Here is a 15,988-nt window from a genome sequence, read left to right on the forward strand (position 1 = left end):
AAAAAAACTTAGAGAAAGATTTGAACAGCTTATGTAAGGCACATTTTAAAATACTGGATTTGGGGGAAGTCCCCAGTGGTCCAGGCTCTGCACTTTTCACTGCCAAGGGCCTGGGTTCATCTCTGATTGAGAAACTAAGATCCCACAGGCCACACAGTGTGGCCAAATAAATAAATAAGAAAATATTGGGCTTCTTTTCTGACAAAAAATTTAATACATAATTATTATTTAAAAATTGAACAACATAGAAAACAGATGAAAAATAAGTTACTTGTAATATCACTACAAGAAGATACCATTGTTGACATTTCTGTAAGTTTCCAATGAAATCTGCTGTCTGTCTCTTCCCTATGTATTTTTGCATTTTTAAGAACAAAGTTGGGATCATATAGTTTATGCTGTTTGGCAAATTGCTTTTTTGTAGTTGTTATTATTGTAACAAATTATTGTTACATTTTGCAACAAATTAATATGTTGCAGGCATTTTTTCATGTCCTAAAATATTTTTCTGAAAATGATTTTAAATGGCTAAAAGTTTGCCATCTTAAGTTTGCTAAGGGTGCTGAGTGCTAAGTCGCCTCAGTTGTGTTCACCTCTTTGTGACCCTGTGGACTGTAGCCCGCCAGGCTCCCTTATCCATGGGATTCTCCAGGCAAAAATACTCAAGTGAGTTGCCATTCCCTTCTCCAGGGGGGGGTCTTCCTGACCTGGGGATTGCACCTGTGTCTCTTATGTCTCCTGCCTTCACTGGCCAGCTGGTTCTTTACCACTAGCGCCTGGGAAGCCCAAGGTTGCTAAAATGCGATATAAAAGTAAAGTTGTTATTGAGATCTGGGAAAAATCTGAGTCAAGGTAATTAAAATATTTTATATTTTTGTTGTGTTTATTACTATAATAGTTCAATTTGAAGTAGGTATGTGATAGTAAGCAAAAATTAGAATATGCCCTATGATAGAGCCTTATGTTTGTGCCAACACTGTTCTAAATACTTAATATATGTTATTAACACATTGATCCTCCACAGCAGTCCTTTTATTTGGAGTTAGTTAACTCCTCCAGTTTCCATTTGAGGAAACTGAGGTACAGAAAAGTTAAATAATATACCCAAAGTCACACCTGACTAGATTCAAATCAGATTTAGCTCCATTACATATGGTCTTAACTACTTTCACTTTCCTTCAGAGTATATTAATGCAGTGTGATGTTTACCAATAATACACTAAGTGATTCCTCCCCTCTCACCCTGCCCCTCCCCCAACCCCTTCAGAAATATACCTTACTGAGGAGATAAAAACTTGCTTTAGAGTCTTTAAGTGAACACCATTCATCTCATGTATTCTGGCAATATTGACAGATAGTTTATTCGTTACCAGAGGGAAAGACAACCCCAAAACAAAGAACAAAAGTAAAGTGAAATAGCTATTGCTTCCAAAAGTGTTTTGACTTTTTAAAGAATAAGACTGTGTTTAAGATGATAATAACAAATGCCCTAAAGGTAAACCTCATAATTACCTTCAAATATTTGAAGAACCTTAGAGGCATCTACCAAGTGGAAGTCACAGAAAAGTAGATTAGTATAAGGAAGTTTGAAGTAAAACACTTGCACTGAAAGCCAGGAGGTGGAAAATGGACTAAATTGGTAGGTTCTTTTCAGCTATTCTGTGGTTATAATTTTGAGTTTCTTTGTGAGATGTATTTTTCATATTGCCTATTTAGCTCCTGAGTGGCAATTACAAATAATGAAGAAAGGTAAAGATATGTGACAAGTTACCTGCTATCCAGGAATACCTGGGAATTATTTATCACAGATGGGTAAATTTTCCAGATAGTGGAAGTGTGTTCTATTGAGCTTCAAAACCTTTAATTATATGGCTTTCTCCCAACCCCCACCCCAAGAGTGATGGTAATGGTGGTAGAATGATCAGTTAAGAAAAGATGAAAAAACTCTCAAAGTTTTATAGGGAGGTCCTATATGTTCAAATTTGTAATGATTATTGTTACATCTCCAGGAATCACCCTCACTTAAGTAAGAATTTTAGATATTTGAAAGTTATCTTAGAAGCACAACTAATTTTTCCTGTAAATGAAATTACTATTAAAAAACAAAGCGGAAAACTTCCTAAAACTGAATGTAAATCTAAAGCAAGAAATTTGCTATACTTTGCTCATACCCATTGAGTTCAGAGGATCCTGAGGTCTTTATTTTTGGTTTTGGGTTTTTTTAATAGTGGTAACTTTTCCTACATCAAAAAGCCAACATATAAATTAGTAATTTCAAAATTTGTCATTCCATTTATGTCCCAGACAAAAAGAAGAGAAAAAAATGACCTAACTAGTATTTAGATTGTTTTATTGAATAATTTAAATTCTTATAAAGTAACATCCCTCTATTTATCAAAATTTGTTTGCATCTTTATACATTTAGTATGCTGTTGCTTATAAGAGGTTGCAAAATTCTTAGTTGTCTAAGCTAATACACAAAATAGAATTCTGTGAAGGAATTTCCTGTTCAGTTGGTTTTTGTTTTTTCAGATAAAGTGGACTAGGTTTTTTCGTTTTGACATTTCTGTCGAATCTTCTAGATTAAAATGTTCTGTTTGGACTGGAAATTTGTGTAATATTAGCTACTTCTGAAATATCTTAATTATTAAACTGTGTACTATATTGTATTAGAGGGATTGAGTTCTGCACTGAGTAATGACATTCTAGTTGTTAACAGTAGCTTTAAGGCTGTTGACTTCTGACATGCATACTTAAGGGTGAGAGGTGAACAGGAAGTGAATTCCAGGGGTGGGGAAGAGGCGGCAGTTGGTGAGAAATTTGTGGATTTGTGCAGTGTGTGAAGAGCATGAGATTCAAGCCGAACTTCAAAGTAGGTCTAACAGAGTTTATTGTATTCAGTTTTTTTGCTTTTGTGTTTTACTCTTTCTTGCTATTTTTTTTAAATGGAAGGGCAGTTGATCATATTAGTTACAGGTATAGCATTGTAGTTAATTTTATTGAGGTGCACTCCCAAATACCTTAGAACTACTCAGTCATTTATCCTTATTAATGTCTGAAATTGAAAAAAATGTGTCAGGGGCTACTGAACCATCAAACTTTATTCCTGTTAAGATAATATGAATACTTTGGAATATTTAAATATGAGGTATCAGGTTTCTTTATTTGGATAGTTGGACTGAAACGATTTTAAACTACAGAAATATTTTAATGCAATATGCTATCAATAATACATGGAAGGAGATGGTAAGCACACAGGAAGCTTAGACTGCAGTTTTCAGTTAAATAAAATCTGGTAATTTACTATAGGCAACTATGCAAATAATAACTTGCACATTTATTATGCAAATAATACCTTACAAATTATGAAAGGAGGGTAGTCTTTTTTGTATTGACGTTTTATATTATTTGCAATATTATATTCATTTCAGGTATACAACATAGTGATTCAATATTTTTATGGATTATATTGCATTTAAAGTTATTATGAGGTAATAAGGGCTAAGAACCAATCTTTAAGCAAAGTTTTTTGCTAGATTAATGTACACTTGTGTACCTAAAGAGTTTATGTTGAACATTTCCTAGAATTATAGAATTTTAGAGCTGGATAATATTTCACCCTATCCTAATACAAAAAGCAAAAACAGGTCATTTTGCTTGCTGTCATACAACTGGCTAACATTCCTTCTTATAGTTTAAACGCTATAGTATTTAAGCGTGATCAGAAATGAGAATGGCCAGGCATTTAAAATTAATGTGTTATAAGTATTGATATTTTTGGGGTTGCTCAGTTTTGTTTTTGTGTGGGATTTTTTTTGTATGTATATCTTTCAATGTATTTTAAGTTTTTAAGCATACTTCTAGTGTTAAAAAATGCACACTTATTGTATCTGTCAAATATAGATATAAACTGTGTATGTGTGAATGACTGAATTTTGTGTAACATCCATGTTTTGGAAATGTTGCATTTTTGCAGCTTCTGTTCATTCAGTATTTATTAGATATCTACCAGGTGTAAGATGGAGAAGGCGATGGCACCCCACTCCAGTAACTCTTGCCTGAAAAATCCCAAGGACAGAGGAGCCTGGTAGGCTGCAGTCCATGGGGTCGCTAAGAGTCAGACACGACTGAGCGACTTCACTTTCACTTTTCACTTTCATGCATTGGAGAAGGAAATGGCAACCCACTCCAGTGTTGTTGCCTGGAGAATCCAAGGGACGGGGGAGCCTGGTGGGCTGCCATCTACGGGGTTGCACAGAGTCGGACACGACTGAAGCGACTTAGCAGCAGCAGCAGCAGGTGTAAGAGATTGTGCTGGGCACTGAGGTTGCAAAAATGAACCAGATCGACTGAAGCGACTTAGCAGCAGCAGCAGCAGCAGGTGTAAGAGATTGTGCTGGGCACTGAGGTTGCAAAAATGAACCAGATATGGTCCTTTGCCTTTGAACAACTCAAACTGAAAATTAAGTCATACTTTCCCATTGATCTGTATTGTAATTTCAGAGGTGTTCTCTTGTCAGTTGTGATTCAGTTGACAGGTTTCTATCACTCCTTAGCTCTCCAACTAAGTGATTTTGAATGAGTGATAATTATAAATAATTCATTTTCTTGATCCATCCGATTTAAAGAAGGTATTCCTCTAAGTTTCTAAGATTAGCTCTTTGTTACAGGACATTTTGTCATTCTGTACCTACTTGATCCTTTGTATGCGTTTATATCCGTATTATAATGTATATACATATAATATCCAACTGCTCTTGTAAATGGCAGAGTCAAGAAAGCATGCCCTTTTCTTTTGAGCTTCTAATCTGTTTAATTTTATTACAAACTATTATGTTACAGAACTGTTTTAAAAAAAACATTCAACTTTTAGCACTACTTTTTTTTTTTTTTAATGTCAAAAGAGACATAAGTAGTTACTGAGAGATACATTATACTTAAAAGATTACATTGCTAGATAAATTTCCTAGGATTTTTTCCCTCTAAATACCTCAAATGAAAGTAAGACTTTCAGAAGTAATTTTTAAAAATTAATGTGGTAAATAAACATTGAATGTAATTAGAAATAGAAATAATAAAACATTTGCATAATATTTTAAGTGGTTTACTTACATTGTTTGAATTTTTTAGTAATAACCTGAAGTATATGTAAGTTGGTATTATTTCTCAGAGTTTACAGATTAAGTACTTGAGGTATCAGGAGGGAAAGTAACCTATCTAAAAATCTTTAAATTCATTGTTTTCTACCACATCAACTCATAAGAGCATAAACAACAAATATATTCATTGAGCACCTGGTGTTTATATATCAGGTACTGTGCTGGGTACTGACATTACAAATACAAAGAGACCTCTAAGGCTACGCCTGCAAATCTGTATTTTTGTTATATTGCAAGAATAAAGATGACTTTCAGTAAACTTAAGCAGTATTAGAAATATGAATATTATGAATTTTTAAACTGTTTACATTTATAGTAATACTTACTTTTCCTGACTTTTTATTTAGGAAAAAAATAAAGTCAACTTAGGAGTTGAAAGGATAATATAGTGGACATCTATGTACCATCACATAGACTCACTAGTTTTTTGCTTGCCTCATTTGTCTTCTCACTCTGTTTTCATTTTAAATAAAAGTTACTTTTCCTATGTAATAAAACTTATCGTCAATAACAATATCATATGACCAAAATTCAGATACCTTTTAATTATCCAAGTAATTTTTATAGATGTTTATTTTAAAATACAGGATCCAGTCAAAGATCAGGCATTGCATTTAGTTATGTCTCGTTAATATTCTTTATCCTAATACAGGGGTTTTCATGCCTTTTTGTTTTCTTTTCCAATGTCATCATTTTTTAAAAAAGTCTAGACCCTGTCTGTATTTATCTAATTGTTTCTTCATACTTCAAATTAAACATTTCTTGATGAGGGTGCCACAGAGATGTAGTTCTCTTGGGTCATATTAGGTCATATTAGGAGTTTGTCTCATTATTGGTGATGCTAAGTTTTATCACCTAGTAAAATTACCTTCAGACTTCCCTGGTGGCTCAGACGGTAAAGCGTCTGTCTATAATGCGGGAGACCTGGGTTCGATGCCTGGGTCAGGAAGATTCCCTGGAGAAGGAAATCCATTCCAGTACTCTTGCACAGAAAATCCCATGGATGGAGGAGCCTGATGCAATCCATGGGATTGCAAAGAGTCAGACACAACTGAGTGACTACCCTTTGTTTCTTTCTAAAATTACCTTCACTCCTTTTTAATTAGTAAGTGGGATTTGGCTATAAAGAGTTGGATCCATAGATTAAAAAACACTGAATATGTTATAGTCTATTGCCCTTATTATTCTTTTTGAATATTTGCCAGTGGGAATCTTTGCAAGCCAACCCTGTGCCCTTCTAATGTGTCCTCTTTCTTCTCTAAGTACTTCTACTTTCTGGTGTAAGAAGATGTATTTAATTGCTTTGCCTCAGACCTGAAATCAGCCATTTCTTTAAGGAGCTCATTTGCTTTGCTTATACTATGCAATGTAATGGATCTGAGTACTATTTGTAATTTCTTAGTTGGGTTTTTGTGTTAGAACCTTGAGATCCAGAAATTTTTGATTCACTTTCATAAGTACTTTGTCACCATCTAGTATTTCATGTGGTGCTATGTTATGTATGAAATAAGATGTGGTCCTTGCTTGGTATTTGATTTAGGTTAAACTCATGTTGAACAGAGGGGTTTGAGTTTTTTTTTATAAGGTAGATAGAAATTTTTGAGAGCATACTACATGCTAAGCACTAATATAGTTGTAGTTCTAAGACAGCTTTGTTTATAAGACATTCATTTGTTTATGAATTCAGTAAATATATTCTGAACACCTGTCATATGAACAAAGTTAGTGGAGGTGATGGAATTCCAGCTGAGCTATTTAAAATCCTAAAAGATTATGCTGTTTAAGTGTGGCACTCAATATGCCAGCGAATTTGGAAAACTTAGCAGTGGCCACAGGACTGAAAAAGTTTTCATTCCAAGCCCAAAGAAGGACAATGCCAAAGAATGTTCAAAATACTGCACAACTACACTCATTTCACATGTTAGCAACGTAATGCCCAAATCTTTCAAGCTAGGCTTCAACACTACTTGAATTGAGAACTTCCAAATCGACCTGCTGCGTTTAGCAAAGGTAGAGGAAACAGAGATCAAACTACCAATATCTGTTGGAACATACAGAAAGCAAGGGAATTCCAGAAAAACATCTACTTTTGCTTCATTGACTATGCTAAAGCCTTTGACTGTGTGGATCACAACAAACTGTGGAAAATTCTTAAAGAGATGGGAATACCAGACCACCTTACTTGCCTCCTGAGAAACCCATATGCAGGTCAAGAAGCAACATTTAGAACTGGATGTGGAACAATAAACTGGTTCCAAATTGGGAAAGAAGTATTTCAAGGCTGTATACAGTCACCCTGCTTGTTTAAATTCTATGCAGAGTACATGATATGAAATCCCAGGCTGAATGAAATTCAAACTGGAATCAAGATTGCCAGGAGAAATATCAGTAACCTCGATATGCAGATGACACCACCCTAATGGCAGAAAGTGACAAGAAACTAAAGAGCCTCTTGATAAAGGTGATGGAGGAGAGTGAAAAATCTGGCTTAAAACTCAACATTCAAAAAATGAAGATCATGGCATCTGGTCCTGTCACTTCATGACAAATAGTTGGGGAAGTGGAAACAGTGACAGACTTTATTTTCTTGGGCTCCAGAATCACTGAAGATGGTGACTGCAAGCATGAAATTAAAAGAGACTTTCTCCTTGGAAGAAAAACTATGACAAACCTAGATAGCTTATTTAAAAGCAGAGACGTTACTTTGCCAGCAAAGGTCCTATGTATAGTCAAAGCTATGGTTTTTCCAGTAATCATGTACAGATGTGAGAGTTGGACCATAAAGAAGGCTGAGCGCTGAAGAATTGATGCTTTTGAATTGTGTTGGAGAAGACTCTTGAGAGTCTCTTGAACTGCAGGAAGATCAAACCAGTCAATCCTAAAGGAAATCAGTTGTGAATATTCATTGGAAGGACCGATGCTAAAGCTCCAATACTTTGGCCACCTGGTGTTGAGAACTGACTCAGTGGAAAAGACCCTAGTGGTGGGAAAGATTGAAGGCAGGAGGAGAAGGGGTCAGCAGAGGATGAGATGGTTGTATGGCATCACCGACTTGATGGACATGAGTTTGAGCAAGCTCCGGGACTTGGTGAAGGACAGGGAAGCCTGGTGTGCTGCAGTCCACGGGCTGCAGAGTCCGACATGACTGAGTGACTGAACAACAATGATTGGGAATCTACTGTTTAAGGTACTGAGGGAGATACAGAGACAATGCCCATATACCGTTTTTATGACTCAAAACTTCTGTGAAACTGCCTAAAAAGGTGTCATGGGAAGTTAAACATGGGGTGATTTTTTATCCATCTGGCTCCTGCATTCTTCTGTAGCCCTGTTGAAGACAATCCACTGGAACTAGGATTTGAGACTCCATCATCTTCCAGTTGCATTCCAATGCCCACTGCTAGCAAAGCTTAACATTGTGCCACTGGCAGAGAAAAATGTGTACAAGTTCCTTTATTGTAGTGCAGACAATGAAGTATAGATTTAGACCTGAGAGGTGATAAAGTGACATCTGGCATGTAAAGTAAGCCTTTGGTGAGGTACTGTTTAGTACTTTTTTTTATTATTTTAGTGGTTGCTTTAAGATTAATGGTATTCATCTTTGATTTATCACAGTTTACCTTCAGTTATAATATACATCTTCAATATGAATACATATGACTGATATCACAGTGTACTTCCATTTCCCACCATCCTGGCCTTTGTACTTTTGTTGTTGTCTATAAAGTTATAAACTCCACACTAAATTTCTACTAATGTTCCTTTAGGCAGTCAGCTATCTTTGAATACAATTTTATGAATAAGAAAAAAATATATTTTATATTTAATTAAATGTCCAGTACTTTGGCCACCTCATGCGAAGAGTTGACTCATTGAAAAAGACTCTGATGCTGGGAGGGATTGGGGACAGGAGGAGAAGGGGACAACAGAGGATGAGATGGCTGGATGGCATCACTGACTCAATGGATGTGAGTCTGAGTGAACTCCGGGAGATGGTGATGGACAGGGAGGCCTGGCGTGCTACAATTCACGGGGTCGCAAAGAGTCGGACAGGACTGAGCGACTGAACCAAACTGAACTGATACCATTTCCAGTATTCTTCATTTCTTCATGTAGATGCTAGGTTTCTATCTGATACCATTTTTTCTGCTTGAAAGACTTCATTTAACATTTCTTGTAGTGCAGGTCTGATAGTCATGAATTCTTTTAATTTTTTGATGTCTAAAAAGTTTTACTTCCTCTTTGTTTTTGAAAGACATTTTTGCTGGATATAGACTTCTAGGTTGGTTTTTCTTTTTATCCTTTAAATATGTTGCTCTGCTGTCTTTGTTTTTGCCTTGTTTCTGATGTGAAGACTTCTGTAATTCTTACTTTGTTCCTCTGTGTGTAACATATGTTTGTTCTCTGCTAACTTTTATAAATCTTCTCTTTTATTATTTTTAAACAGTTTGATTCTGATACTTGGTGTAATTTTCTTCATGTTTCTTGTGCATGAGTTTTGTTGAGCTTTTTAGATCTGTTCTTATAGTTTTTTGTCAAGCATGAACATTTTTCTTTGAAATTTTTTTGTTTTTGTTCTCAAATATAGGTATATTAGGCTGCTTGAAGTTGTACCACAGCTCACTCATGTGTGTATATGTGTGTATGTATTTTCTTTAGCTTTTTCCTTGTCTTTAGTTCTGAATTTTATTTTTGTTGTTTTGTGTTTGGATAGTTTTTATTAATTTGTATTCACTACTCTTTTCTTTTGTTGTGTAATCTGTTAATTCCAGCCAATATATTTTTTAAATCTCATTTTCATTCATTTTATGTCTTCCATGTCTATACTTAGCAGGCTTAATCTTTCCTCTAACATACTGAACATTTGAAATATAATTATACTAACTATGTTACTTTCCTTGTCTACTATATCTATTATCTGTGCCATTTCTGAGCCTGCTTCTATGGATTGATTTCTCTCCCTAATGTAGGTTGTATTTTCCTGCCACTTTGCATGCCTGATAATTTTTGAATGGATGCCAGACATTGTGAATTTTACCATTTAGTGCTAGGAAAGTTTTGCATTTTCTATAAATATTCTTGAGTTTGTTCTGGGATAGAGTTAAGCTACTTGAAAATTGGTTTATCTTTATAAGATCTGTTTTCAAGCTTTGGATGGACAGTCTTTAGTACTAATTTTCCCCCACAACTGACACAATAATAGCATTGTGAATTCTCTTTCCAATGCCTTGTGAAATAGAAAATTTTCCACTCTGGCTGATGGGAAGGTGGACCATCCCTGGCCTTAGTGTGAAAGCGCGGTTCCTTTCAGGTGGCTTGTTTTGGGCCTTGGCGAACTTCACAAACTGGTAGTACTATTGATCAGTACTTATCTAAAGCCTTGGGAGGAGACCTTCTGAAGATCTCCAGAGGTCTTTCCCTGTGAAGCTCTCTCAGCTGCAGAATGTTCCCCTGCAAACTAGTAGCTTTGATTCCCCTGAACTCTCAGCTCTGTCTCCTCAACTCAGGCTGTGAGATTCCACCTGACTTTCTGATCTCCCTGTTCTGCAGCTTAAAGTAGGCTAATAGTCATCCTTGGCTTAATTGTTTCTCTTCTCTCAGGGGGTTACTACCATGGGTTGCCTGATGTCCACCATCTAGAAATGATAGTTTTACATATTGTGTTTGGTTTTTTGGTTGTTTTAAGTGTGAGGATAAATCCAGTTCCTATTACTCCATCTTGGCTTTAATTGGAGGACTTAAAACACCATTTAATGACTATATAATAATTTATAATATAGAAGTAGTATGATTTATGTAGCCAGTTTGCCTTGTATAGTATAGCGAGTATCTTTATAGATAAATTATTGTGTGTGCCTATAATTAGATTCCTAGATTATCAAGGTTAATGTACAGACTTTCCTTTGATGATTTATACAGTTATGAATAATAATAAGAATACAAGTAGCCAATAAACATTGAGCAGTTATACTTAAAAGATCACGTCTTTACATATATTTTTCATTTAATTGTCAGAACACCTCTGACGTAGATCTTATCTACTCTTTTTACAGATACTGACTTGAAGTACAGAATAATTATATAGCTTGTTCAGGGTCATACAGATGGTGTTGGATAAATTTTTATATGTCATCACATTTTATCCTACTCTTCATTATGGCACCTTAATTTGTAATTTAAAAAAAACCCAAAAACTCAAGGTATCACAGTTTATAAGTCACAGAGCAAAGACAACACGGATTTGAAAAAACTAGATAGTGAGAAAAGATAAAGAGGGAATCCCCTGGAAGTCCAGTGGTTAGAGTTCTGTGCTGTCCCTGCCAAGGGCCTGAGTTCCGTCCCTGGTTGGGGAACAAGTCTCACTCACCACCCCCCAAAAAAAGAGAAAGAAAAGGTAAATAATTCATGATTTTGTAATACATAATTCAGTAGTTTGCTTAGTTGTTTTAATAAGTATTTACATAATATTTATTATAAAATAATCTTGTATAATTCCAGGTTAAATTCATAAGCATCTTAGATATTGTAGTACTGCAGGGAATGGTACTTTTTTTTAATCAGATAATCTGATTTCCAAAGTGTTGTATTTTATCTTGTAAAACTGCTGTTTTTGACTTTCTTTTTTTTTCTTTTTTTGGCTTGACTCTGTTTCTTTGTAACTTACTCTTTCAGCACTTTCTTAATATTACTCATGTGGTTATATCTCTTACTGAATGGAGCCATAATTACTAGAAAGTTTAATTCATGAATTTTTGTCACCAGACAAATGAGCTATTTATGAAGAAGATAAATTAGTTTTTCTGTTCTTGGTATCTGTCATTCATTTCTCAGTTCCATTGTTGGATAATAAATATTTTGCAGGTTGGTTTTTGAATGTCAGTTTCTCTTATGGAGTAGGAATAGCACTGACTTTGTAGTGAGGAGGACGAGGCTTGAGTCCTAGCCCTGTTGTCTGCTATCATAGTAGTCTTAGGCAAGTTTTCTCATCTGTAGTATGTGGCTGTATATTTTTTCTAACATTTTTGATTAATGTGACAGTAAATTTGAAAGTGCCCTGTAAATTGTAAAGTCAGCTTATTATTTGATAACGATTCCTTGCTTCAAGGATTTTCAAAAAAAAATAACTAGAAAGACCTTTAATTATTAATCAACTTCTAAAAATCTTATCGTTATAAAAACTGAAGCCCAAATATAAAGTCTGCATAACTTTTTAGTGGCATAATCTAAAATCTGATTCTATTTCCTTTTATTGTTCTTTTTCTTACATAACATTTTTTTACACTCCCCTACTTTCTTATGTAACTATTTCTTAACTCATTTTTATGCTGGCTTGTCCCTAAAATTTGTGAGTCCCAGGGAAAGAGTACAAATGTAAGCTCTTAAATTGTATGTCAAAATATTTAAAGTTGTGAAGTCAATAAATTATCAAATATGTTCTGTTCTTCTTTGAGAAATAGAAGCATTTGTTTGAAAATAGAATCCTTGGGCCCTATGGAGTCCCACACCCAGAATATGGCAGAAATGGGTCATTCTACTTTTCTTTCCACTCCTGTTGCTATCTTGTATTTCAGGTGGCCTCATGAACACAATATGGACTTCTCAGCCTGCATATCCAGGCTCCCCTTCGCTCTTCCCATCTCTTTACCCTTGCCATACAAAGTGTTCCTTGCCAAACAAGGACTTCCTTGAGAGAACAAACCTAGGGAGTAGACCCAGGTGAGCTCTGCAAGTGAGTGTGAAACTGTTTTAGGTAGGGAATTCCTACATACCTGGAGCATGTTCTAGAAGAGGGAGGACATAGTACATTCTTTTGGCCTGGAGGAGGGGTGTGACACAGGAATCAAACCCTCTAAACTGCAGCTCAAGGAAGAGGGACTACTCTTACCTGATGTAAAGAAAGATGTTTTCTTTACAAGCAATGACACAGACATGTGAAGTTTGTTGGTGAGAGCTGGTAAGTTAGTGCAGGATGTAGGTAGCTAGCTTGTCTAAGACCAAGAGAAAGATTTTCTCTTTATGGAAATCTTTATCATTATCCATACCTTGGGCTTTATATCTATCAATTCAAGTATAGTTGATTTGAGAATTAAGAGTTTGTAGACTGTATAGTTTTAAAATTTTCTTAAAAACAAAGCTGTCAGTATTCTTGGGATTAAAGTGAAATTGTCCTATTAATACATATGTGTGTTCCAGTCAATGAATTGTTAGTATGGTAGTGGATTAGGACAAGTTATTTTCTAATGAAAAATATTCAGTATCCAAAAACAACTAAAATGAAGTAAATAAATAAAAGTAGTAAATAAATGTTCTTTCATTTCAGTAGGTGTTAACATTTTGCCTTTTTCCCTCTATTTATAGATAAGTACATAGATTTTATTGTTTTGGGTGGTATGATTTGAAAGTAAATTCCAGTCCTCACAAGACTTTACCTCTCAATACTTCATGTTAAAATCTCCTAAAGAATGAGAGACAGGTTTTTAAATACAACCATTATCACACCGAAGATCAGTTAGTTCAGTCGTGTCCAGCTCTTCACAATCCTATGGACTGCAGCACGCCAGGTTTCCCTATCCATCACTAACTCCTGGAGCATACTCAAACTCATTTGCATCGAGTTGGTGATGCCATCCAACCATCTCATCCCCTTTCGTCCGCTTCTTCTGCCTTTAATCTTTCCCAGCATCAGGGTCTTTTCCAATGAGTCAGATCTTCGCATCAGGTGGCCAAAGTATTGGCGTTTCAGCTTCAGCATCAGTCTGTCCAATGAATATTCAGGACTGATTTCCTTTAGGATGGACTGGTTGGATCTCCTTGCAGTCCAACAGACTCTCAAGAGTCTTCTCCAACACCACAGTTCAAAAGCATCACTTCTTCGGCACTCAGCTTTCTTCACAGTCAACTCTCACATCCATACATGACCACTGGAAAAACCATAGCCTTTGCTAGACAGACCTTTGTTGGCAAAGTGATGTCTCTACTTTTTAATATGCTGTCTAGGTTGGTCACTGAAGATAGTCAATAGTAATTTCACATTTCATTTAAAATCTTATTCATATTCAAGTTTCTCCAACTGTTAGGATACACTACTGAATTTTTTTAATCATTTTTACTTAAAATATACCACTGAAATGTTTGAACTCTTTAGTTTTGGTCATGACTTTAGAATTAAAAATATATCCAAGTATTCATTGCTTTGTCATTAAAAAAATTTTTTTAATAATCCTGGCATACCAATTTAAATTATCCTGACATACAAATTTTATATATTTTCTTGTTGCCAGGATGTTCTTTGAAGGAACAGTGGTCTGTAAGTAGCTATGAGTTCTCTCTGACATTTTAAAAATTAATTACTTGTCCCCTTTGTTTTAACGTGCCTTCTAAATTTACTTTTTCCTTCAGGGAAAACATTGGCTAAAATTGGGATAAATGAAAGGAATTTACATAATTTGAGGGGAACAAGTGAGTTACTGAAATCTCTTAGATTTCTTTTGAGGGAAGAGAAGAATGAGAGATTCTAAATCTTTGAAAACTGTTTTAGTGATATATTAAGGCAAAAATACAGATGACAGTACTTCTGGTGAGAATAAACAATCTAGACTTCTTGAAATGTAGAGTAAGGGTTATACCAGTTACTTCTCATAGGTACTCAGTTTTTGACACTGTTCAGTTCAGTTCAATTCAGTTGCTCAGTCGTGTCCAACTCTTTGCGACCCCATGAATCACAGCACACCAGGCCTCCCTGTCCATCACCAACTCCCGGAGTTTACCCAAACTCATGTCCATCAAGTCGGTGATGCCATCCAGCCATCTCATCCTCTCTCGTCCCCTTCTCCTGCCCCCAGTCCCTTCCAGTATCAGGGTCTTTTCCAATGAGTCAGTTCCTCGAATGAGGTGGCCAAAGTATTGGAGTTTCAGCATCAGTCCTTCCAATGAACACCCAGGACTGATCTCCTTTAGGATGGACTGGTTGAATCTCCTTGCAGTCCAAGGGACTCTCAAGAGTTCAAAAGCATCACTTCTTTGGCGCTCAGCTTTCTTCACAGTCCAACTCTCACATCCATACATGACCACTGGAAAAACCATAGCCTTGACTAGATGGACCTTTGTTGGCAAAGTAATGTCTCTGCTTTTGAATATGCTGTCTAGGTTGGTCATAACTTTTCTTCCAAGGAGTAAGCGTCTTTTAATTTCATGGCTGCAGTCACCATCTGCAGTGATTTTGGAGCCCAAAAATTAAAATCTGACACTGTTCCCACTGTTTCCCATCTATTTGCCATGAAGTGATGGGACCAGATGCCATGATCTTCGTTTTCTGAATGTTGAGCTTTAAGCCAACTTTTTCACTCTCCTCTTTCACTTTCATCAAGAGGCTTTTAGTTCCTCTTCACTTTCTGCCGTAAGGGTGGTGTCATCTGCATATCTGAAGCTCATCACTTTTTCTGGGATCTGTTTCTATGGATTCAGGGATCTGAATTCAGGAATCCATATGGATTCTATGGATCTGTTTCACTACAAAGTCTTAGACTGATTATTCTTTCTCCAATTTCTTGGTTCTTCTTTTTTCTCCTCCTCACTATTCCAGATTCTCCAAGATTCTTGCTAAAGCTCTCCTAGCTTCTCGCTCTATATTTTCTACTTCTTTTATTTTATGGTATCCCAAGCCTTCTTGTATCACTTTGTACAAGATACTCCCCAAATACATACCTTCTTAAATCTCGTTTAACATTTTTCATTTGAATGTAGACCTCTTTACGGATGGGCAGTGAGGGCTGATAACTTAGATGTACCTCCTCTAAATTACTGCCTCTGCTTTGTTCCACTTTAGTGCC

The 15,988-nt window shown here is 35.8% G+C and overlaps 1 protein-coding gene across 9 annotated transcripts in view; it reads left to right on the top strand.

Moving 5' to 3' along the window:
* The window catches only part of CHD9 (chromodomain helicase DNA binding protein 9), a 226,957-nt gene that overhangs the window by 98,600 nt on the left and 112,369 nt on the right, over window positions 1-15,988 (top strand). The window contains exon 1 of one of the 9 annotated variants that reach the window (XM_044931850.2): window positions 2,445-2,872. The exons of the other annotated variants lie outside the window; for them this stretch is intronic. Within the exon in view, the coding sequence (XP_044787785.2) occupies window positions 2,849-2,872 (24 nt within the window). The 5' untranslated portion in view covers window positions 2,445-2,848. Of the gene's footprint in view, window positions 1-2,444; window positions 2,873-15,988 lie in introns of those variants that run through there. 9 annotated transcript variants of the gene reach the window in all.

Source organism: Bubalus bubalis, chromosome 18 (genome assembly GCF_019923935.1).
Source record: "Bubalus bubalis isolate 160015118507 breed Murrah chromosome 18, NDDB_SH_1, whole genome shotgun sequence".
NCBI lineage: Eukaryota > Metazoa > Chordata > Mammalia > Artiodactyla > Bovidae > Bubalus > Bubalus bubalis.